This window comes from Hakea prostrata, chromosome 8, assembly GCF_041222555.1.
Source record: "Hakea prostrata isolate BN-2017 chromosome 8, UWA_Hpros_2, whole genome shotgun sequence".
NCBI lineage: Eukaryota > Viridiplantae > Streptophyta > Magnoliopsida > Proteales > Proteaceae > Hakea > Hakea prostrata.
In genome coordinates, this window is record NC_142607.1 from 53,330,529 (window position 1) to 53,354,612 (window position 24,084).

The following is a 24,084-nucleotide window of genomic DNA, read 5'->3' on the forward strand; positions in this document are numbered from 1 at the left end:
GAACATTGAGCTATTGATTTGAGAAAGTGCAATATGATTGGACTGTTTCTTAGAAAATAGCTCTCTTTTTTGTTTGGATTAGCGACCTAACTTTGTGCTCTCAGGACACTTCACGACCGCAAACACATGAGGGATCACAAGGTACTACTATGGGTCCCATCCCTTATTTAATATTTATGGCTCCCACCTGATTTTGTGTTTGGAATGTGTAAACTCCCTCCTTAGGGGAGATGATCTGAATTTCCTTCCTTCTTGTAGTTTGGTCAAATAACATCAAGTCATTAGCAAATGCTAAGTGGGTGAGGATTTCTCCTCCTGTTTATTATTTGATTTAGTAAGTTTTAAATGAGAAGATGGCACTTGGCACAAAGGATACGTATAGGAGGAAATGAGGGTCTTATTGTCAGATGATTCCTCCCTCTTTTTTTTTTTTTTTGGGGGGCGGGGGGAGAAGAGGGTTGATATAGAGCTGTCGAATTACTCTTAGGTTTAAACTCTTATCTTCTTACCTATAAGCTAAGTGTTGATTTTGGTAATAGAGCCAACTCTTTGAGACTTTAATTTATTGGTCAAATTCAAAACCCCATCCCATTTATCTTCAAACCGCCAGATACACAATTGCAAACATCCATAAATTAGTTAATCAATAATTTTTGTTTCATATGATTTCTTATGCACGTTTGTTGCCCTAAGTACCAGTAATCCTTTGGTTGGTTTACAACCCTGCAGCAGGGGAAAGGTCTTGGAATTTGTTTCATGGAACCCAGTCTCTGCTTAGGGAGGATTCAGATTAGAAAGGATCAGTGTCGACCACCCCTACACATCTCCTGCTGGGAGTTTGGTCTTTTCTTTATTTTTCAAATTATCCCGCACAAAACATGATGGCAATAATTAGGAATCTGAATAACCAACTGAATGGTGTATTAAAAAGAAGCAACCTTCAAATACATTTTGCATCTTCAACTGTTCAACTGTACAAGGCATGATGACTTTGATGGTAATGACCATGGAAAGGAAAATTTTGTTTAATAGTATATACTGACATCCCTTTCATTAGAATACTCAGCAACCACCACCATCAAATTTCAAGTTCGTTTCAACTTGGAATGTTGAAATGGGAAATATGATCAGAAACAGATCTTGATCTGCACCATTACATATCCACAACTTTCATAGCACCAATATGCAGCACGTTGCAGTTTCTCTTGTATCCTCAAACTACAGTTACATGTAATCATGAGTTTATCTTCACACCATACTGCAGATGAGAAAACAAATGACCTCTATTGCGTCCCATTTATGTCCAGCATTGTAGTCATGAGGTTGAAGAGAAGTAAATAATGAAAACTATAGAGTAGTGGTTTTCAATCAACCCAAATTTAGTCTTTTGATTCCTGTAAGACATCACAACAGTCATTGCATCAGCACTTCAGCAGCCAAACAATTTGCAAGAAAATCATATTTGTTATCCAATTGTCAAACGTTAGGACACTAATGTTGAGGGTGTATGGATAGAGGGGATGTAGGGTGTCTAATCCAAATAACCATGTGGGGGACAGAATCAGCTAGAGAAGACAAGGACAGATAGCAGAGTCCTAATGGGGAGCAGCCACTCTCATGTTGGCCCACATGGAAAGGAGTTGGTCAGAATTTGTTGGGGCTATATTAGAGGGTCATAAGGGAATGCGGAAGAGGGGGGATTGAGTGAATAGTGTTTAGGCAAGCTTGCCTGCTGGGAGGGGAAGACCCTTGGTTGAGTGAAGGGGGAGAGTTCACTTGGGTGTGCCGTGGTATTGGCAGGTTAATGTTAACGGGTTCAGGTAACGGTTTTGGCTGATTAATAAAAAGATATGCTGGCATTATTATTCTCTCATTGCAGGGCCATTTCCATTATGCTTAACAATTTTCCTTCAAGTTTCTATTAGTGCTTCAGTTTGGAATTGCATGATTGATATGGGGAAGTAATTGTCACCAGCAAGACCCATGGATTATTGGGTTGCTACCAGAGTCTGCACCTGCAGGGTCCCATTATCAAATATTGGGAAGTCCCGACTATTTATTTGAGGGGTGGGTGCCTGGGGTAGGATGATGAGATTAGGTTGTCAAAGAAAGGAACTTGGTCGAGTCAGTCTTGTCAGGGTTGGTCTTAAGCACTTGCCTGTCTTCTAATTCTCTGCCTCAGTTCATCGCCTTTGCTGTTTATATTGTTGCTCTTGCTGTACCTAGCTAGTTCATCGTTCAAACGAGAAGGAAGCTTCTGTGAATATGCTAGCCTCTTGCAACGCTCTCTATTGCCAGCCCTTGATGGGTTTTGCTCCTATTGCAGAAGAATAAATTTCAGCACTGGAAGTATCAGAGATTTTCTCATAAAAAACAAATTCATGCATTGGTACCATCACCTTTGGAGGCTGTGGGATATACTGATGGACATTTTGTGATCCAAGAACTTCCTTCAGCATTTCATCCAGGTCTGCACTCCTCCTTTTTAGGCTTATATTCTCCATCTATGTAGAAGTTTAGAACAATTATAAGGAGAAATCTCAATGGAAAAGAGAGGCTCTACTAAGGGCAATTATGAGATTTATGTGTTTAGAATCACTAACCTCCAACATTTTGTTCTGTGCAGCGAGTAATTGATCTCGCTGATGAAGTTGCTCAACTGTCAGCTGGGCAGCTAGTATATCTGCCTCTCTAGCTTTTATTTCCTCAACAAAGCTGTAAAGAAACCCACGCAGCAGAAATACTAACATATGTCAGAAAATGTAGAAAGTTAGGCTGACAGTGACAGGACCCCAATCATGCAGTGGGCCACCATGTATCGTCATTGGGACCATTCACATAGCATTGTGCTCTGAAGGCACTCCTTATGAGCAATTGTTTAGTTCTGCAGCAGAGAAGTACCACTTTGGAGGAAATATAAAGTGTGTCAATGGAGTTATGACTACTAGAATGTAAATGAAGTATCAGCCCTTGAGTGAACAAATTCCATTCCCAAATTGGGAGTTGATATAACAGGTTCTCAATGGTGGAAAGACCAAAAGACAACTGTAGTAAACCATTCTTTTTTATTCCTGTATATGACATTCAAAATTTCTTGCACCCACTCCCCCCTCCCCCTTCTCACTCTCTTCTTTGATTTACAAATACAGTAGATGCTTGAAATCATCTGAAGGCCTACTTCTAATACAGTGAACCTCCTAACTGAACAAAGTGAGTGAGTTTGGGGCCTTGGGCCCCTTAGTTGTGTGCACCATGATGATGTAAATTTAAGGGCCATTTTCCATTATGTTCTGTGATTGCCACCCATGATTATAAGGTGAAAACTGGTCATATTGTTCGCATGGATCCTAAGATCCAATTTAATGAATTCAATTTATTTTCTTGTCTTCCTCTTGCTTCTTTGTCAGTTGTCCAGTTCCTAGCCCAGGCTGCTGACTGGATCCTGATTTCCAATCAATAAATAAAAGAGAATAATACTGATTTTATTATTGTTTACTTGAAGACATTCCTTTTTCTTCCTGCTTTACTGGTTACACCATGGAAAGAAAGGCACATCTTTCTTTCAACTGTCAAATAGATAAAATCTTCTTCATATTGTTAGATGTTTAGAATGTGCTGATCTTAACGAGATAAAATAAACTCCACTCTTTTGGTGGTCAGGTCAACATAAGGAGAACTTTACCTTTCGCTTTCCACGGTCAAGTCATTAATCTTTCTCCGTAGCTTGATGATCTCCTGCTCCTATACCAACAGAAATGATTCAAAATTAAGTTAAAAATCTAATAGAAAACCTGGCAGCGAAAAGCTATTGAATGTTTTGATGAACGAAACATCTTTAAGAGTACAACCATTACAACAGACTCTTCTGTTTGACGGAGCGCCTCCTCCAGTAATTTTTGAATTTGGTCTTGTTCTATCAGATTCTAGTGCCAAAAAATGCACGCCCAATTAGATGGTTGCGTCTATTGTAAAATAAAATGAGACCCTTTGAGGTGCAACAGTGGTACTTACTGCATAGTTAGTTATGTCCAATTTGACTCCAAGTAAATCCCTAATTACATCATGTGTCATATTTTCTGCTGCTGAAAGTCTGGCACTCAACACGCATACCTGAAAGCAATTTAACATGTATGAATGCAAAGTTTAACAACTATAATACAATAATATTTGAACTATCAAATTACAATCAATCAAGAACAAGTCCAAGATTGATGGAGATATCATCATTTAAAAATTTTCACACCACCAATTGTAGCAATGGCATTGCTGCTGAAAAAGAAATGGAAGCACCAAAGATTAGGTTACCAGGTACTCAATTATTTTGGGCAAGATGGGTTTTCAAAATAACACTCCAAAAAGATTTACCCATGATAGAATGTGTATTCATAAAACACATGAAATTTGAACCCATTCTGGTTATTATGTATGAAATGTGTATGAACTGTTGAATAAATAAAGAAAAGTAAATTTTTTACACCACCAATTGCAGCAATGGCATTGGAAGCATCAAGGATAAGGCCACCAGGTATTCAATTATTTTGGGCAAGATGGGTTTTCAAAAAAAAAAACTCTCCAGAGAGATTTACCTATGATATATTCATAATATCACATGAAATTTGAACCAATTCTGGTTATTATGTAAGAAATGTATATGAACGGTTGAATAACGAAAGAGAAGTTTCTATCCAACTTTGAATTTGTGATAGGACACAAATGGAGATAAATCGATAAACCATATCAATGAGACAGACTGCTATTACTTCTTTGTGCCTTTTAGCAGCCAGTGCCTCCAGGTCCTCTATTCTTAGCTTTGCCATAGACAACTCCTGATCCTTCTCTGAGTTCATCTGCTGAACTAAACTTGCAATGCATCTGAACGGTGAGCTAGAACCTCTACTTCTCGTTGCTGTTTTCTCACTTTTATCTAATGTTAATGATGCTGAGGAAGTGGAAGTTGATGGATCTGATTTTAGCTCCCGAACCATATCTTCCAATGCCTTATACTGTTTCATTGCAAGAAGAAAAAGTACATCAAAACAATATGACCAAATGAAAAATGAATGAATGATTATCTGGAAAACAATAGTTTGTTCTTTTCTGTTTCGGATCTCTTTATCAGTGTCCCCAGCCTAAACAAACCCACAGATTGAAAGAGATAAGATGCTTTGGAACATCTGATTGGGCATAATCTTGGTATATTAGACACTTATTCAGGACATGAAATAAAGGATGTACTTTCCACTTGAGCAGAACAACATGGATCAAACTGGCACATTCCTTGCGTTAATAAGACGGACAGATGAAAGATTTATTCAGCTTATGAATATCCATTGGTACCTTTTGCTGGTATTGTTTTGCCTGGGCTTCAGCATGCAATAGCAGTTCTGAGATATACTCCTTGCACTGTTTTATCTTCACAAAACAGATCATTTGTCAATGCAAGGAAAGGCAGATTGCCTGAAGAAATCCACTAAAGCAGTATTTGCAAAAATTATAATAATAATTATAATTGACCTAGAAAGATATGAATCACCTCTTCAGCATGGTCTGCTTTCTCCATTTCAAGGAATCTTATTCGCTCAAATACTCCATTATCAATGTGTCTGCACATTTAAACAAAGTTCTTTCAAACACTATGCAACAATACACAAACACATTTGAACTACAAATGAAGGTCTTTGCAACTTTGATGTTTGATCTTCTTCATGGTCTTCAACATTTGAAGTTCCAGAATCCATGTTTTCGGCTGCAGTCTCAACCGTCAACATTCTCTGTCTCAAAGCTTGGAGTTCTACTTCCAAACAATCTCTCATTCTCCGATGCCCCTCCACCTCCTTGCCCATTTCATAAACCTGCAAAGTGGATCTAGTTACTTAAGTAATTTAAGAAACAGTATCCAGTAAAGGCAGGAAAATTAAGGACTAAGGTAATGCATCCATGATATCAGAGCAGAAGCATACATTGCTGATAACTTTTACTCCTGAGGTTGAGTTGCATTTTAATACCTCAAAACGAAAACTTGGACTAGTATAGTGGTTAAAAATACAAAACATAAATACATCTCAAAGTTCTCAACTCAAAACTCAGCCGCATCACAACTAGCAGGTTTCATTACATGGATCCTTTTATCTGTTCAGCTCGTTGAGTTGCATTTTAATACTTCAAAATGAAAAGTTGGACTAATATAGTGGTTAAAAATACAAAACATAAATACATCTCAAAGTTCTCAACTCAAAACTCAGCCACATCCCAACTAGCAGGGATCATTACATGGATCCTTATCCCGCAGCCACCAAATCATACCCTCAAAGTCCTAACTTATGAATGTGTTCCTCACTCTCAATCATTTAGGCTTACCTCTGGCTTTTTAACCTCCTTCAGTCTAAATCAAATCGCACCTCCATCCAAGATCATTCAAGGCGTCCATTCCACATGTCCATGCAACCTCAACACCTCTCCATAATTTACTCTTTTTGGATTGAGGGTCACAATCTGTTAACATACTGAACCCACCTTTTGAGAGTCTTTGCTCTAACAAGGGGCTTACTTAACGCATTTCAAGTACGAAGGAATGGCAAGACAAAAAGAAACCCAAAGGAGACTTGGTGCAAGGGCGGAGAGTCGGTCAGTGCCGATTCCAAACCCTAGACCCTTTCTCCCTCTACTCAGTCATTGTTCCCAAGTGATCACAGGCTAGCCTCTGGCGGCTTAGGGCAAGATATGCTTCTTCTCCTTTTTTTGTTTCTCTATCTCTCTCTTCCTTCCATTGCTCTCTCACCCCCTCTCTTCTCTCTCCAATTTGCCTAAAATTGCATGAAGCCGAGCTCTTCCTTCTCCAGCGTCTCCTCTCTCTTCCTTCCCTCACTCTCTCTCGTTCTTTCTCTCTGTCTCTCTCAATTCTCTATCTCTTCCTTCTACCTCTAATCTACCTCCTTCTACCTCTAATCTACCTCAGATGGTTGCCAGGAGAAGAGATCTGCATTCTATCCCTCTATGTCTCTCTTCCGTCTCTCCCCCTCCCTTTCTTTGTTCTCTCTCTTTAATCTGAGAATAGCAAGGAGCCAAAGTAGGCGTATCCCTCTGTGAGAAGGGACTCGACCCTCTTCCCTCTTCTTGGTGTGAACGAGTCTTTTCTCTCTAAATCTCTCTCTCTCTCTCCTCCCGGTCCTCTATCTTCTTTTGTTCTTGCTGCTTTCTTGCCATGCTAAGAGCCAGACCTATCCCTCCAGATTTGGGAGGCCATCTATAGAGCTGTCTGCTCCAAGCTTTCTCTTCTTGTGCCTAAGCCGCTGATAAACTCCCAAAGGGACAGACTCATTGTTGTTACCTATGGCCTAGATTCTTCTTTGTTGAATCCCTTTAGGCATTGGTAGCCTAGTTGGTTCCCCCTTGTATTTCTCCTTATTTGATTGTTTATAATATATTTTATTCACCCAAAGAAGAAGACCATATAGAGTCCCTTATTATGATCTCCAAATTCCATTAGATACCTTAGAGAATCAGAGTTTATGTAATTGATCTTCCTAGCATAACACCAAATTGGCTATCTGAAATATTAATTTCTGTAAATAGAAAGCAAAAAAAAAAAAGGAGAAAAAGAGAAATGAGAGCTACTGAGAGCTACGAACCAAGGGGCTTCACATTAATCATTAAGGCATCCATAAACTTTATTAAATAGAGATAAGAGGGTTGGCAGCAAGGTTGAACCAGAAAGGAAACTAAATCCCATAAAATAACCCCGGCTTGAGAACTCTTGGGATTAGCAACCCCGAGAAGGATCTTGTTCCCTTTTTACTTCTTTTTTTTTTTGGTGAACCCTTTTTGCTCTTAACTTTTATTATTTTGGTTATTATAGCTTTCAATATAGATAGAAAATAAACCACAAGTACCTTACCTTCTTCTCCAGCACATCCACTGTACACTCAAGCTCCCCAACAGAGTTTTCAAGAATCTTAACCTCCTCCTGCTTCTGTTCAGCATAGATTTTGCTTGCTTCTGACTCCTGAAAGAGTTTAAAGCCATGTTGAATGAGAAATAAGATGAAGTGTGCTTGCTTCAGTGTGATAGATTACAAGGAAGTTTAACAAACATACCTGGCGAGCTTCAATAGCAATGGCCTCATTCTCTTCAGCTAAAGCATTTGCCATTTCAAGCTTTCTGTTCAGGGACATGACCTCTTCATACAAGCAGTCCCTCTCAACACTGACCCTTCTCAGATCATCCTCAATATCCTCAATTGAAGTTAGATTCTTTTCCTCCACAGAAGAAGCCAGACGAATTATCTCTTCCTCCAAACATTTTACAACTTCATTTGTTTCTTCCAATTGCTGGTCAGCACTGTTTTTTCTTACACGAAGGTCATCTAAGAGGTTCCTCAGCTCTGTGTTTTGATTTGACAATGTATTTACAGTAGCTTGAACATGTTCCAGTTCAGAATTAGAGATAGTAAGTGCTGCTACACAATCATCCAACTCCATTCTAAGTTTTTTATGTTGAATTAAGGTGTCATCAAGCTGATTTGTTTTTACAGCTAACTCATGTTGAACAAAGGCCAGAGCTTCACCAAACTGTTCCATTTCTGTTTTCTTGTCATTGGCACTGGCAGCTGATTCTTGCAATAAACTAAGATCAAAAAGCAACCCCTTCAAAATAACATCTTTCCGTGACAATTCCTTCTTCAGAGAAAAATTTTCAGATATAAGGCTATCAAAGCTTTCACTCAGTTCATCTTCCTTCAGTTTTGCGACTGCTCTACAAGAATAATTGGTGCACTGCACGTTTACTGGCTTAGAATTTTCCTCCTGAGGGTTCTTATTTTGACTTCTTTCCAAAATGCCTTCCAAATGAAACATACCTTTGACCACAGAGCCATTCTCCCTCGTATTCATGCATTTGATATCCAAATTGTTTGATGTCGAGGAACATTCTTTTTGTCTGTTCCGGAAAGGGCTAAAATCTACTTTGAATATTGGAACTTTAGCAATACGTTTTCCAGCATAGCACTCATATAACACAAAAAAAGCAATATCATACTCCATCATGCTGGACCAAATATCTTCCAGTGATGATCTTGAGTTGTGAAGATGGGCCCATATGTCCTGTCGCAAAGAAAAAATATCAGAGAATATAACTTTTAACCAGTCCTCCACGTCTCTCTGCATTTGGAAAAATGACCCTTCTAGCAAAGAAAGTGAATTTGTAACGTCTACCAAACTGGAACAGATTTGATCCTGCATAAATTCATATTCTTCTTCTTTGCGATACAAGGAAGCCTTAAGTTGTCTAACTTCTTCAACTAAGCTAGCTCTTTCTATCATCAACATTTCGCCTGCTTGCTTCCAGTCATGAGTCATGTGTTTTGCAGTTTCATTTGCTTTCAACAGTGCATTTAACATAGCATCAGCCTCTTTCATAGTAGCTTGAGCCTCCTCACATTTGTTGAAGAAGCTGTTCACACTGTTTCCCTCTTGAGTAACTAAGCTGGGATTGCTGAGCTTGAAATGCAAGATCTGTCAAAAAGGTTTTCAAAGAAAAATGTGAGTTAAACCAAGGTGTTTGCTCAAATTTAAGGTATACGCCACAAATTAGTGTTAGAAATATGGTAAAATAATTCATCGTTCATTTGTCTGGTACTCTGGTCAGGCCATACACAAATGCTTGGGGAGGAGGCCGGTGTCTAAGTCACTGTTACCTCATCCTTGTTGCAGTTTACTACACCTTCCGACTCAAAAGATTGAATCTGTTGAACCGTCTTCATCACATCAAGCTTATCAAATACTTTATGATCTGTGTGGAAGCGGTCATTATTCCTTAAGGCAATTGATTCGTGGATATGTCTTCCACGTACATAAGGATAACTCACAATTTCCTTGCCAATAGAGGAAGTTGCTAAGTGGACTTGTATTTTCAGGAAAGTATTAAATACCAATTGCAAATCCTTCAAAAGGGATTGCATCATTGCATTCTTGCAAATTAAATTCTCAATGGGCTTCTGAAAATCTCCTAGTTTTCCCTTATCTACCATGAATGGTATGCCTCCTTCAGACATTAAGCCCAATCAAACCCAGTGACTTCTAGTGGGCATATACAACAGGAATTATGTTGAAAGAAACGATTGTGGTGAATGGCTTATTGATCCATGATCTCAAGCCCTCTATTTATAATTAAGTGGAAAGTAGACTATTACAAGGAATAGAAGTTTACATGAATGCAAACTCTAATTTAACTCCTATACAAACTCTTATTAGACTCCTAATAGAATCCAGCATACAAACTCTTATTAGACTCCTAATAGAATCCAACACTCCCCCTTAAGTTGAGGCATAGATATTAGTCATGCCCAACTTGCCTACAATAGGAAGGAAATCTCTTTCTTTCAAACCCTTAGTGAAAACACCGCACGGCTCCGGATCTTACAAAAGGCAGCAGATAAGCCCTGTTCCAACTTCCGACAAAAACCCGCAATTTCAATGTGCTTAGTTCGATCATGTTGCACGGATTATTAGCAATACTAATAGCAGACTTGTTGTCACAATATAACATCATGGGTTTGGAACTTGGACTCCAATATCTTGCAGAAGCCTTTCAACCATAGAGCTCAAAACCCACGAACCATAGCTCCATATTCAGCCCGGACTAGATAAAGCTACCACATTATGTTTCTTACTTCTCCAAGAACTAGATTACCTCCAACAAAGGACGAACGAAATTGACTTCGCGGAGATCCAACCGCACGGATGCTTCACTTTAGATTATCGGTGGGTGATGAAGTATTCCTTTTCCAGGAGTTCCCTTCAAATATTGTAGTATCGTAATGACCTTCATAGAGCTAAAAGGACACGCAGAAGGCCACACCCAAGCAAAGGAGCGCCAGTGGGGACAAGAAAAAGCCACCAGCCGGACCGCACGGTCCCCAAGAACCAACCAAAGGGGTACAAGGACACCCCAACACCACGAAATAGACAGGACAACCGGATAGGAAAACCAGACGAGCCACCAACCAAGAAAACGAACCCCAGACAACAAACCCGCCAAGAAAGCAACGAACACCACACCGGATGACAAATCGCACATAAACAAGAGAAGGGAGAGTACCGACCGACAAAAGGAGACAGAGCGCGACCCAAAGAAGCAGCCGAAAGGCCCAAACCAGACAGAGACGAACCAAAGACCCAACGACCCCGAGAGCACCGAAAAACCAGGACCAAAGACCAGCAACCCCACGAAGAAGGCACACACAGGGGCAAGAGGGACAGCAGAAAGAACCGAAAAGGAAAGGGAAAGGCGAAACAACAAGGCGGAAACACAACAGCAGCCAACGGACCGAACAAGAACCACAAAACCCAAAGGCCCGGAGGAAGGAAAACAAGGCAAGGCACCACAAGCCCCACACGAAGGCCGCCAACAGGAGAAGAGAGAGGAGAGGAAAAAAGCAGGAGAGGGACAAAGAGAAAGAAACAAAGCAGGGAGCGAGACAAGAGACAACAAAGAAAGGAAGAGGAAGAAGAACCCAGAACGAAGAGACAAGAGAAGACACCCACGCAGCGGACCCGAAAGCACCCGACAAAGACCCAACAAGGCACAGAGGGCCCAGCAGGCACAGGCGAAAACGAAGGGGGGAGAGCCCGACCAAACGGCGAAAGGACAAAGCAGAAGGAAGACAGAGAAAAGAAACGGACCCCCCGAGAGGGAAGAAGGCAAAACACGAAAAAAACCAAGAAAAGGCCAGAGGAGGAGAAACAGACCCCGAGAGAACAAAAAAGCAACGAGGCGGGGAGAACAGGGGGAAAGACAGACCAAAAAGGGGAACAACAAAAGAAGAGGCCCCCGAAGAACCAAGGACAAAAACCAAGACCACGGGCACCAGAAGGAAGGAGAGAAACACACCAAAGGGAACAAGAACAAAGGAACGGGCGAAGAGAGGCCACCCAGAGCAGAAAAGCACCGGCGAGACACAGAGAGAGAACGAAAACACAAAACCGAGCCAGCGCGAAGGAACAGGGCACGAAGAGAATCAAAGAAAACACGAAAACAGAAAACCCAGAAAAGAAAACCAGAGAACGAGAGGACAACAAAAAAGAACAAAGACAGGCGAAAAGAACACGCAGGGACCAACAGAGAAAGCAAAAAGGAAAGGCACAGAGGAGAAGGAAAAAGAAACGGCAAAAGCACAGAAAAAAACCAAAGAAGAAACCAAACGAAAACAAGAGCCGAGGGGGGACCAGCCAGGGCCACGAGAAGGCGAACGAAGGACGGAAGAAGAGAGAAAAAGACCCAAGGAAAAAAAGCCAGCAGACAGCAACCCCGGACACCAAGGAAACGGAAGAGGAAAAAAACACAACAAGCAGGAAGACCGACAGAGAGAAGACAGAGAAAGAGGGAACACGAAAACAGACAAAGAAAGGAGGAGAACGAAGGGCCAAAGAAGAAGAAAGAGCAGACGAACACGCGAAGTGGAGAAAGAAAAAGAAGAGGATAAACAAGACAGGCCGACAAGATCCAAGGAGAAAAAGAAGAAGCAAAGCGAAAAGACCGAAAGCAAGGAGGAGGGAGGGAGAGAGGAAGAGGGGCGAATAGTGCAGGAAAAAACAGAAAAAGGAAAGCAGAAAAAAGCCAAAACCAAACAAAGATAAATAAAAAAAAAAAGAAAGAAAGAGAGACGAGAAACGAAAGAGAGAAAAAACAAAACCGAAAGGAAAACAAACAACCCAAACAAGAAAGGGACAAAAAAAACAAAAAAGGAAGAGAGAAGAAGGAAAGAAAAAGAAGAGAGGCAGAAGAAAACAAAAACAAGCAAAACAAGAACAAAAGAAAGCGAAGAGAAGGGGCCCCGACGAGGGGAACCGAAAGAAGCAGCGGGAGGGGAAAAGGAAAAAGAAAGAGGGAAAGGGAAGAAGAGAGGGAAAGGAGAAAAAAAACGCGAAGGGTTTGGGAAAAAGAAACCAGGGTAGGGTTGAAGAAAGAAAAAAGAAGAAGACAAAAAGGCCGAGCAGTTAAAAAAGATGGGGAATGGAGATCGATTAGCCCATTTATAATAGTGGAAAGTAGATATTACAAGGAATAGAAGTTTACATGAATGCAAACTAATTTAATTATACAAACTCTTATTAGACTCCTAATAGAATCCAACATACAAACTCTTATTAGACTCCTAATAGAATCCAACAAATTAGTTGGTGATGTGTCATCTAATTGACCCATAAGTGAAATTCTTGATGTAGGAGGATTAGGGATGAGTTGAAGAGAATCAATACTTGATAACTCTGCTACTGGAAGACCTCCTGCTTTTCCCATCAAACCATACACAATCAAGATCTTTCCAATGCCAGTTTTCAGGACATTTAGTTGCTTGTTTGTTCGACCAAGGTCATCTTTTATTTCCTTAAGAATATGACATTTGTTTTGCATTGAGACCCACGGGGCACCAATGATGGTGGTTCCATCACGTAACTTCCAGAAACTCTATTTTCCTTCTTTTTCATGACATGGATTTCTTTAGTCAAGTCTTGGATAAGCTGCATGAATATAGTAGAAGTCTCAAGGATTTCAGATGGGAGGGAAGACAAATGCATCTAAGTTTCTATATAAGATTCCTGAGTGGCAGTCTCAGCCTCCAATACACATTGTGTTGTCATCTCAATCCGAACCTCAATAGCTTCTAATGCTTGAGCATTTGTTTTATCCTTCACCTCTGGAACCATAAACTTTTCACCTTGAATGGTACTAGACGAAATTAACCCATGAATATTTTGTTCACCATCATTATTATGAGCATCATTCTGGAAATTCAAAAGCCTTTTCACTATGATGAATGCAGCATCAGCATGTGTTACCACTTCAGTAATATCTTTCCCAGTATCTTTAAAGTTTCCTCTTGAAGTTGGTACTCAGAGTCGAGAATTGGAAGAATGCCAGAAAAACTGAACTGTGGCATCAAGATACAGTTGTTATGACTGAGGGTGTGGATGGCTTTACAAGATTGATTCAACAGGATGCAGAGGGAACTTGAGGAGGCCAGGATACCAAATAGGCTATACCAAGATAATCAAGCATCTCAGTTATTCAACCAGCATGAAGCTGACAATTCTGGAAGCAGGTTGAGATGGAAATAGCTGAGACAATTCTTCACTCACTAGAAGGGCTTGCTAAACTTGAAGAGAGATATATTCTATGACCCAAGAAAATAAGACTGAAAAACAATATAGCTTCTGTGGAGGGTGCAATGAAGGCATTATCCAAGGACTAGGAGAAAGCAACTTTGAGGCATGTAAGCTTCATACTTGGAGGTTAAATGTAACACCCTCACCCCAAAATTCCAGTCTAATTTGAACTTTTAATTTTTAGTTAATGAACGAGTTAGAACCGGTGAATCTCTAGTTGACATCTCCAAGTCCACGAGAGAACCATCAATACCCTGGATGGGAAAGCCATTCCAAAGAGGTAAAATTTGATTACTTAAAACTCATATTCTTTTATTTTCTTATATTAAATCTGACATAGAATAAATAATGATTCCAAGCCACTACCGATAATGATGCAACGGCCTGAATCACAAAAAGGTATCGACACCTTGAACTACCCAAGAACATAATAAATGTGCAATACCATAATAAAGATAACCACCAAATCTGTATTTTGGCTGAACCCCAATAATGCTTGCAAATCCCATACGCAATGGAATTGGGCTAAATTGTAAAAGAGTAAATGATGAGTACAATTTTTCTAAATCCGAAGGTACCAATAAATGGAGTCTTGGATAGGCCCCACCATAGAAAAAAATTCGAGGGAAACCCAAGTTTCAACCAAGTGAGAATGGGAAACCTAGGTGGGAAACTGGGAAATTTCGATGAAACTTAGGAGTTTTTTCTGCAAGTTTCGACAGGTTTTAGGGAGTATTTTAGGGTGGGACTCTGCATTTAAGTTAATTAGAGTATAAATAACACATTGGCTATATTTTGCTAACAAAGTCAATGTAGATATATCATTCAATGTACATAACATCAATATAGAGTTGTTCGAGAAGTACACTATAAACTTAACTACTTAAGTACATAACATTCAATATATAATTTCTAACTTCAAAACATCAAATACAAAGTAACTGACAATAAAAGAAAAGTGTACAACTTAGGAGTGGATCCATCCTGTGAGGTGAGTAGTACAATGTCTATAACATCCTCTCCTCCAACCAACGAACATAGACATCCCAGGACATTTTATGCTTATGGTTGTCAAGGTAATCGACAACTGTAACTTTCTAAATCTAGTCATCAACATGCCTAAGATAACCAATTTGAGGGAATACGCAATTTGGATAGGGAAGTCCTGATGGAGGGGGTATTTGTCGTGGTATTTGGGGAAACATAAAAGAAACAAAAAATATTGAAAATTTTGGGAAAGCTACAAAACTTGTAGGAAAAAGACATCGGTTTCAACGAAATTTCCCAAATTTCCACGAAATATCCCTGTTTCCCACAGAATTTGGGAATTTTTTTTTCTCATGAGCCAACTGGTCCGGTTGGGTTGAACCAAGTTTCGACAAAATTTTGAATGTTTCGATCGAAACTTGGGATTTTTTTGGTCCCCTAGTTTTTCGTTTCGAGGTTCCCAAAATGGGAAATTTCGGTGAAAATTTGCAAGTTTCAACCAAATTTTGTTCTATGGGCCCCACACAAGTGGACCGACCAACCAATATATATGTGTGTGTGTGTGTGTGTTAAAAGCATATATTTGGAAAAATAGAAAAAGAAAAGGAATGGTTGTTTAAGTTCATTTAGAACTCTAGATTAGGCCTTCTACTTCGATTGCAATTCTACAAATTTATTCTATAAATAAACAGCTTTTTGTTGGAGGATCTCATAACGAAAGTGAGACTCCAACCATCCACTTTCTCTCGATTTCTCTTCTTCTCAATTTCTACTCCAACCATTCTCTATTTCTAGTATGATGTTTGTAAGGCTCAATTTTTATTTCTATTTTATTTTTATTTTTTTTGGAATAGGAGCTTTCTATATACCGGGATGGGAATGAGAATATTAATGCCGCTGAATGGGTGCAAACCGAAGACCTCCCCGTGGCAAGTTGGGCCTTTAATTGCTTTACTAACCCACCAAATTTGTAAGGCTCAAATTTGCTTCTTCTAGTCCTTAGATAATGCCTTCATTGCATCTTCCAAAAAAACTATACAATTTTTCATTCTTGTATTTTCTTGGGTCATAGAACATAATTTCTCTTCAAGTTTAGCAAGCTCTTCTTGTGAGTGAAGGATTGTCTCGACTATTTCCATCTCAACGTGCTTCCAAATTTGTCAGCTTCATGCTAGTTGAATAAATGAGATGCTTGATTATCTTGATATAACCCATTTAGTATCCATGGCCTCTTCAAGTTCCCTCTGCATCCAATCAAATGTTTCTTGTTGAACCAATCTTGTAAAACCACCCACACCCTCGGTCAAACACCTATATCTTGATGCCCCAATTCAGTTTTCTAGCATTCTTCCAATTCTCCACTCTAAGTACCAACTTTAAGAGGAACCATTATGTCTTTGCTATCACAAATCTTTAATAGCTCCATGTATTGGGAATGCTCTTGTGTAAGAATATCTAGCTCTTCAACTAACTGAACCTTCTTTAGAACCCATAATTTCAATCAATTATCCGTTATGCCTCAATTCTCGTGAGAGACAGTAAATGCACATCCTAAGACATCTCCAGACTTTTGGTCTTTTGTTAATCCTATTGACTCATTAGTGACCTGATAATTGGATGCAATTTCATGTTCTGAGTCAGATCTGACTGATACGATATTGACATACTTCATCACCAAACAAAGATGCATCTGCTGAAATTTTCTATTGCAATTTGATATCTTAGGGCCTATTTGGTTTCATGAATCCAGAGATTTGAAATCTCTGGATTCATGAATGCGAAATTTATACTGTTTGGTTGTGAAAATCCCTGGATTCATGAAATCCAAAGTTTCATCTTTTACACTAAAAACGTGAATCTGTAGATTTATGGGTATGGGGTGAAAAAGCAATAAACATTTGTGCATTCATAAAAATCACGTCGACCAAACAGTTTATTATAATGAAATTTTCACAAATTCAGGTTAACCAAACAATTAATTTTATGAATTATGACTCCATAGATTTGAAATATGTAGATTTGAAATCTCTAGGTATTTGAAATCTCCAGACTCATATAACCAAACAGGCCTTAAGTGTATTATTATAATCATCACCAGAGTCACACTTGTGGTCATGATTCATGGTGAGAACAACTAGATTTTTTTTTTCCCTCAAACATCATTTATTTACTATCTTTTGTATTTTTCTGCTTTAATTTTTTATTTTTTATTTAACTTTACTAAGGAAAACTTCTTTGGTGAAATTTCTCAGCATGATCTTACTCTCTAAATATGCCCAACTCCTATTATTTCTATGAAATGTCATGGGTAAGCATATGCAAAAAGTCATGCCTAAAAAAGCATGACCTTAGTTATTTAAAAGATCCTAGCTATTATAGAAGGAAAGCCTTATGAAAGGCAAATAAAGATGAGAATGAAAATTACAAGCTTATTTTGCTAACCGTGGAGTACTTGTTTCTATGTTTAATTGAACCTTCTCCACATAAGGAATCTGCAACCTGCAAATGTTGCAAAGTTAAACTCAGACATCGAGGAATGCCATATAACCAAATGCATTGGTTGGTAATTTACTGAATATCCTTACTGAATGACATGCAGCATTGGTGCATTCTATATATTCTTTCAATTCCTTCTGCAATTCATCAACTCTGCTGTTGACATGAACCATGAACAAGATAAGAGGTAGAGAAGGAGTATCTCAGAAAGTGTAGTATTTAATGGTATGAAAATGGTTTACAAGACATCATGACCACTATGGAGGAGTATCTTTGAAAACAATCAGTTTTAACTTTAGAGTAAATAGAATGGATTTTGATAGCTGAAAACAGGGAGAGGGAAGTTATGTATCTAACTGTCTCTTATCTCTTTTGAAATTATTCCCTTAACCCTCAAAAGGAGCGAAGAGAGAGATAGACATGTAGGGTGCTAGCATACCCAGCCTTTCTTCCTGAAAAAATGTCTTGGATAAAACTTTAAGAGGCTAATGTGTTGACATGTACCTAATTCGCCCACAAATGCACAACCAAAAATAATAGTAATGGCCAAGCCAAGCAAAAGAAAGTCAAACACCTTCAAAACAAAAGTCTAAGAGAGAGCAAGAGAGACACCTAGTCAGTTCTGCATTGCATTTAATTGAAGCACTAAGATTCTTCTTGCACTCTTCCAGGTCCTTTAAGGTTTCAGTATCCTTCAAACAGAGATGCATATTGGAATGAAAATGCATAAAAGTTAATAATAAACAATAGCTGAAAAAAGAAAAAGCAACTTATTTTAAACCTGAACTACCCTTTTATGGTAGAGTGGAAGTGGCTCATGGTTTCTTTCGAGGGCTTCCAGAAGCTGCAAACATAAAAATTGATTTCCGAAGCCAAAACCACTGAATGAAGAGAATTCTCATGAAACATATTAAACATCATCTGCACAAACCTGATAACGCATCTCCGAAACCTCAGCCAACAAAGTTTCACGCTCCCCTTGTTTATGGAAATCTTCAAGCCTAATGATTAAAAACAATGGCACAAAATGAATATGGAAGTATCTTTTTCTTATCTTGGTGGAAAACTATAATGAAGGACAAATGTCCAGTTGCTAAGGAACATGTGAAAGGAACTACACTCTCAGATGATCAAGGAGTCTCATGTTCTCCAAAGCTAATTGAGTCAATTCTGGATTTCTATCAATTTTGGATCGAAGCAGCAGAATCTCTTTGGATAAATCATTATTTTCTTCCATAAGATAGTGATCTCCAGACACTAGGCCATCTGCAAGTAACTCAAGCCTCTTAATTTTCTCCTTGGTGAGTTCTAGCATCAATTTGGTCCGTTGAGCATCCTCTTCTCTTTGCTGCATCTGTTAAAAATTTTGAAAATCTGTGAATTCAGTGCAACTCCAACAAATCCAAAAAAAAATGTTCAATACATAATTTCAAAATTTTGAAGAGGTCAAAGAATATTCACGAACTACTAGGACTCAATGGTACATAGAAGCAAGGTTCTAAATCTTGGTTTCATTGTGTTGGATTTCATTTTGAGGTTTCAGTGCTGGGTTCCAACCCTGAGACAACCTGGCAGAAAACCTCTAGGTTTTTGTTTTGGCCAGGCCCAAAACTGAGACAACTCAAGTATTTCAGTCAGTTTTAACTAAGATTTACTTCCATGTATAGAAGAAACTTAAGAAGTGATTTTTGAAAAAGAAACGCAGATTTACTAAACAGGCATACCAAACAGTTCATGCGCTCAACTTCAGCTTCCAACTTTCTAACTGCAGCCTCTGCCTTTTCCTCTCTCCTCAGCGCACCAACTAAAGCAACTTCTAGACATTTTATCTGATGTCATACAGTTCTCATTGATGAATAAATGATGCGACTTCTCCAACAAAATCAAGTATAATTTGATGGGGATGTAAGGGACTTACCTTGCTCTCTGGCAGTCCTATATTTTTCTTGTCATCCAGCAGTCTTCCATCAGGAGAATATTCACAATCTTCATGGCAATCTTCTGATTTGGATTGTTCAGACCTTGGGCAGCTAAGCAATGAAGAACTTGATAGGTTATGATGCTTGAGAAGAATGGTCAGCTGGCCCTGATTGTTACCAATTTGATTAGCTCATTACCACTACACGGAAAGTGACTGAGAAACAATCTTCAGAAAGCACAAGCAACCCAGACCTTTAATTGTTGTACTTCCCGCTGCAATGCCACTACGTCACCTGAAGCATCTTCATTCACTTTAGCCTAGAAAGAAAAAACAAAATAAAATTTTACAAATTAAATTATTTTTTTACAACAATTTTTATTTTCCATCACAACAACAACCATAACCATACATTGTTTTGAATAAGTTTGGCACGCTGAGCAAACTTCAGAGTACTTAATGTTTCATTTGCAGAGCTGCAAAAGAATAAAGAATAATGAGCAAACATGTCAAGATGTTGGGAGTTATAGAAGATAGTCCCATGTCGAAATAAAACCTTTGGGCCATTCCCACCAAATGCCTTGAGGTTTTGGGCCACCCCTCCAACTGGTGTTTTGTGGGCTTTCCCACTTTACTTGCCCAACTAATCAAGAAATAAAGGAAAAACACTATAGAGTTAGACTATGCCAAAAACAAGGAAAATCGAAGAAAACATACCAAATTGATGGGCTAACATTAGCAATGATTGTTGTCTTCGAGTTTCCACCAAGAGAATCCTGCATCAAAATATGTAGACAAGTGTTGACATATATCCAAAATTTAAATATTTATGGTAGGATAAAGACACATTGATAGAAACAAGACATCTCGAAATTCCATATCTGACCTGAAGAAGAAAAGTGAGCCTCGAGTCTCTATACGGGATATGACGGTGTTTCCCTTGAGCAACATCCACCAAGGTCATGATCACAAGACTGCATGGGAAAAAGCCGAAAAATACATGAAATTGAACCCTAGAGTGTTCAAATTTTTCATAAAAAAGGATGAAATCAATAAATAACCTTCTAGAAACTCAGCTTTAAGCCTTATTTTCACACAAAACAATGAACAAACCTGAAGAAGATAGAAAGAGATTGTTTGCTGCCTTCACTGTGCATGAGGCATTTGATATAAGTGATGAGAAAAAGAAACAGTTATGATGAACTCATAAAGTCCAGTCATTGTTCTCAGCTTATTCACCATACCCTTTCGTCATCGTCCAAAAAAGAAATGGAAAAAAGAATAACACATATACACCATTTTAAGAAGACAACCCTCATACCCTCATCAAAAGGCATGGAGAACACTTCTTTCTGTTTTAATGTAAGCATCTCAGCTTTCACATTAGAAAGAGTAGTTGTAAACATGACAGCGAAATTTCACAAAAATCGAAATTTTCCTCTAGAGACGGCATTAAAAAAATAGAAAATTTTAACCTGCATCATCAACCAAAGAATAGACTTCTACACGTAAACAAGTAATTAAACACAAAGAGTTACTGCATTAACCACACGATTACTTAAAAAAAGGCCTCGGAGTATACCCGAGAGTTGATAGGGATTTATTGATATTTGCAGCCTCCTTCAAACGCTCTCCTTCTGCACCAGAACTTTTCTGCCTAATTCCATCAAGATGATTCGGTGAGTGGGAAATTGTAATAGAGCTATATTGGCAATGCTGGATCACAAGATGTACCTCTCAGAACCAGCTAGATCGACCAAATTTAATCTTGCAAATCTAAGGTGGTTCATGGAATCTTTATCCCATCGACTCTCAATAATACATGTGAAGACACTATGAGATCGGCTGCTCTCACTGTTCATGTGGGTTGCCGCCATTTTTCTGTTTGCAGCACCCTGATAGATGCATAAAAAATTAACAGAATTGCCCTTGCTAATTGAAAAAAAGATGCCTAAATTGCAGTATCAATCATACCCGTATCAAAAGTTCCACAACATCTCTGACATTGCTAACTTCATGTTCCATAAGGTTCTCTACATATACACCTTTCTTCATGTCTTCCCTTAGCTACAAGTGAGAAACTCAAGCATTAGTGCATCACATGAACTACATAGCAACAACCAAAACAGATCAGTAGAAAATAAAGTACTTGTAGATTAATTGATGAAGTTTCAAGCAGGTCTGTTATCTGCTCATTGTAAATCTCAAGGAAGGAACACTTGCAACTGTACTTTAATTTCTCATCCCTTCTGTTCTCCTCTTCCTGCACCAATATGAAGTTTGCTTTAAATTGTTTCTGTCAGTTACGAAATATTTGATTAGGAGTTGTATCTTACTGCTTTAATCCTCGTAAACAAATATTCAAAAATACGGGGGGTAAGCCCACAAGATTCATTGAGCTTTCCATCCATCTCAAATATTTCACCCATCATGGTGTGTGTCTTCCCACTGCCAGTCTGCAAATAACATGTCTAAGCTTCAGTGAATGACCCATACCTGCTTTCAACCACAATAACTCCTGTCAGAGCCAAGCCTACCTGACCATAGGCAAACATACAGCTGTTATAACCAGACATGCAATTCTCCACCATGGGCACGCCTACGACCTGGAAGAGCTCCTCCTGTAACAAATCTTGGCCATGTCATATGAGAAGCAGCATAAACCGTGGAAGATAACCTATGATATCCTGCATAGACGATATAAAGGATGTCAAAGAAATAAGTAGATCCATGGAAAATCTATCAAATAGACCTGTGATATAGTTTCACACGCAATGTGATCAAAAGTAAATCTAGTTTCAGGATGCCCAAGCCATGTTAAACTCTGTGCATCATTCTGCCTTAGGCATCTTCCACTGCCTTGCGAAGCTCTCTCAGCGGGACTGGGTGGTCGAATTCGTATCAGAACCTAATTGCATGCAAGATGCATCATTTCGAGACTTAGAACGTGATAAAATTAGAAGTAAATTTGAGAGAAAAAACAGAAGACAAACCTGCACGTTATGATCCATCCAGAACGATGGATCTTCAAGAAGCTCAAAGTACGGAATTTCCGTAGACGATGGAAGGGGTACAATTGAGATACCTCTAGAAACTCTTGAAGAGGTCCCTCCTCTTACTCCAGTGTAGTGAAGTGTTCGAGAGCCAATACAAGTACCCAACACTGCATTATTAGAAACCCTAGAAACACCCTTCTCCGGGGTGCTCTGAGCTGAGTTTGGTTCGGAATGAGCTTTCCCACGAGCAGAACTCCTGTGTGTTCCGCTGCTGAGACTCGTATTCGGCATCCCCTTGCTCTGAGCAAGCGAGTAATCAAAAGCTCCAACATTTCCGTCCAACAACTCACCAACCTTGCTACTTTCAGATTTAATGGCGTATTGTGAAGGATCTGGAATAGTATTCAGAGGGGTTCTAGGTGGGGGGTTAGGGAATGAATCGGCGAGATTTTCAAACTCATTCTCGTTCCCTACTGATCGCATGTTTCTTAAATTGTTCCGTGCTACGATTCCAAATGAAGATGTGTCCCTAGACATGATAAACTCCTTCGATATCCCAGAATTAATTGCCAGCTGATTCAGATTTCAGATAGATGCGAATCCTAACGCCATCAATGCAGAACAACTGAGGAAGTTGAGAAGTGAGATTTATGTGTGCAATCTAGGAGTTGGGACTCTTCTGTCCGCCATTAACGAGCACCTTCGAGATCCTGGGACATTGAAAGACAATTCGTAACACAGTAAAACAGAGTGAGAAAGGAGACCACAATAAAGATTTGGATTTATGAGGGCAAGGGTGAAGTGAATGGGCGATGCCCGCCCATTTCAAGTTTCAAATTTTTTTAATTATTATATTCAACTGGGGACTAAACCGTAAATGCGATGTGGTCCGGTGTCTGCGTAAGAAACACGCGGCCAAGCCACGTGACCATGATCAATGAGAACAATTTTTCTTTGATGCCTTGAGCCCCTGCTCATCCCCTGACCATTCCGTTGCCAATATTGCTCGAAATGTTTCTTCTTAAAACTTAGGCTGCGTTTGTTTGTTGGAGTAAAGGTGGGGTGGGAAAATTATTGAAAAGAGTGTAGATTTTTTACTTTTTCCTTAAATCCCAAAATAATAGATTGTTTGGTTGCTTAGATTTTTATTTTATTTTTTTTGGTAATAAACTTTCATTAAGATTGGGCCGAGACCGAGGTTGAAGAAATCAACCAAGGAGAGGAAATAGGCCAAATTGTCGAGCCCCATTCGACATGGAACCCCTAGATCATGTGCAATCACATTGCTTGATCTAGGTATTAAAGACAAACTTGGAACATTAATAAAGCGAGACTCACCAGATTACTTGTATCCGACAAAATCGCTTTCATGTCGCTTTCAGGGTTTTCTCCGGTGAAGTAGAATCTTGATCAATTCTTCACATGGGAAATGACCTATTTTTTTTTCCGTCACCCACTTTTGCAGAGCAAGCGCCTCACCCACTAAAGCAGACCCAAAATATGCATGTTTTGATATAGCCTTGAGAAG

The 24,084-nt window shown here is 39.1% G+C and overlaps 1 protein-coding gene and 2 pseudogenes across 4 annotated transcripts; all 3 read right to left on the reverse strand.

Moving 5' to 3' along the window:
- Positions 1–618: 618 nt before the first annotated feature.
- POK1 (phragmoplast orienting kinesin 1) lies at positions 619–23,351 on the reverse strand. 4 transcript variants are annotated; one of them, XM_089164833.1, is made up of 33 exons: positions 22,554–23,351; positions 22,313–22,468; positions 22,098–22,181; positions 21,897–22,016; positions 21,710–21,823; positions 21,535–21,627; positions 21,295–21,455; positions 21,143–21,217; positions 20,447–20,534; positions 20,278–20,336; positions 19,973–20,036; positions 19,815–19,880; positions 19,561–19,728; positions 19,367–19,471; positions 18,761–18,996; positions 18,574–18,643; positions 18,433–18,486; positions 18,255–18,334; positions 17,732–17,798; positions 17,589–17,645; positions 8,094–9,509; positions 7,895–8,002; positions 5,686–5,852; positions 5,534–5,603; positions 5,338–5,412; positions 4,761–5,003; positions 4,012–4,110; positions 3,849–3,923; positions 3,683–3,741; positions 2,604–2,715; positions 2,400–2,504; positions 2,159–2,317; positions 619–1,394 (listed from the first exon to the last, which is right to left on the reverse strand). In XM_089164833.1, the coding sequence occupies exons 1-33, from the start codon at positions 23,091–23,093 to the stop codon at positions 1,380–1,382; spliced, it is 5,160 nt and encodes a 1,719-aa protein (XP_089020959.1). In that variant the 5' UTR covers positions 23,094–23,351; the 3' UTR covers positions 619–1,379. The 4 variants fall into 4 exon arrangements, with proteins under 4 accessions (XP_089020959.1, XP_089020958.1, XP_089020957.1 ...); XM_089164832.1 differs by having other exon boundaries at positions 17,732–17,795; positions 18,424–18,486; XM_089164831.1 differs by having other exon boundaries at positions 18,424–18,486.
- On the reverse strand, positions 13,051–14,668 carry LOC149008603 (uncharacterized; annotated as a pseudogene).
- Positions 15,725–17,548, reverse strand: LOC149008604 (kinesin-like protein KIN-12C; annotated as a pseudogene).
- Positions 23,352–24,084: the final 733 nt, after the last annotated feature.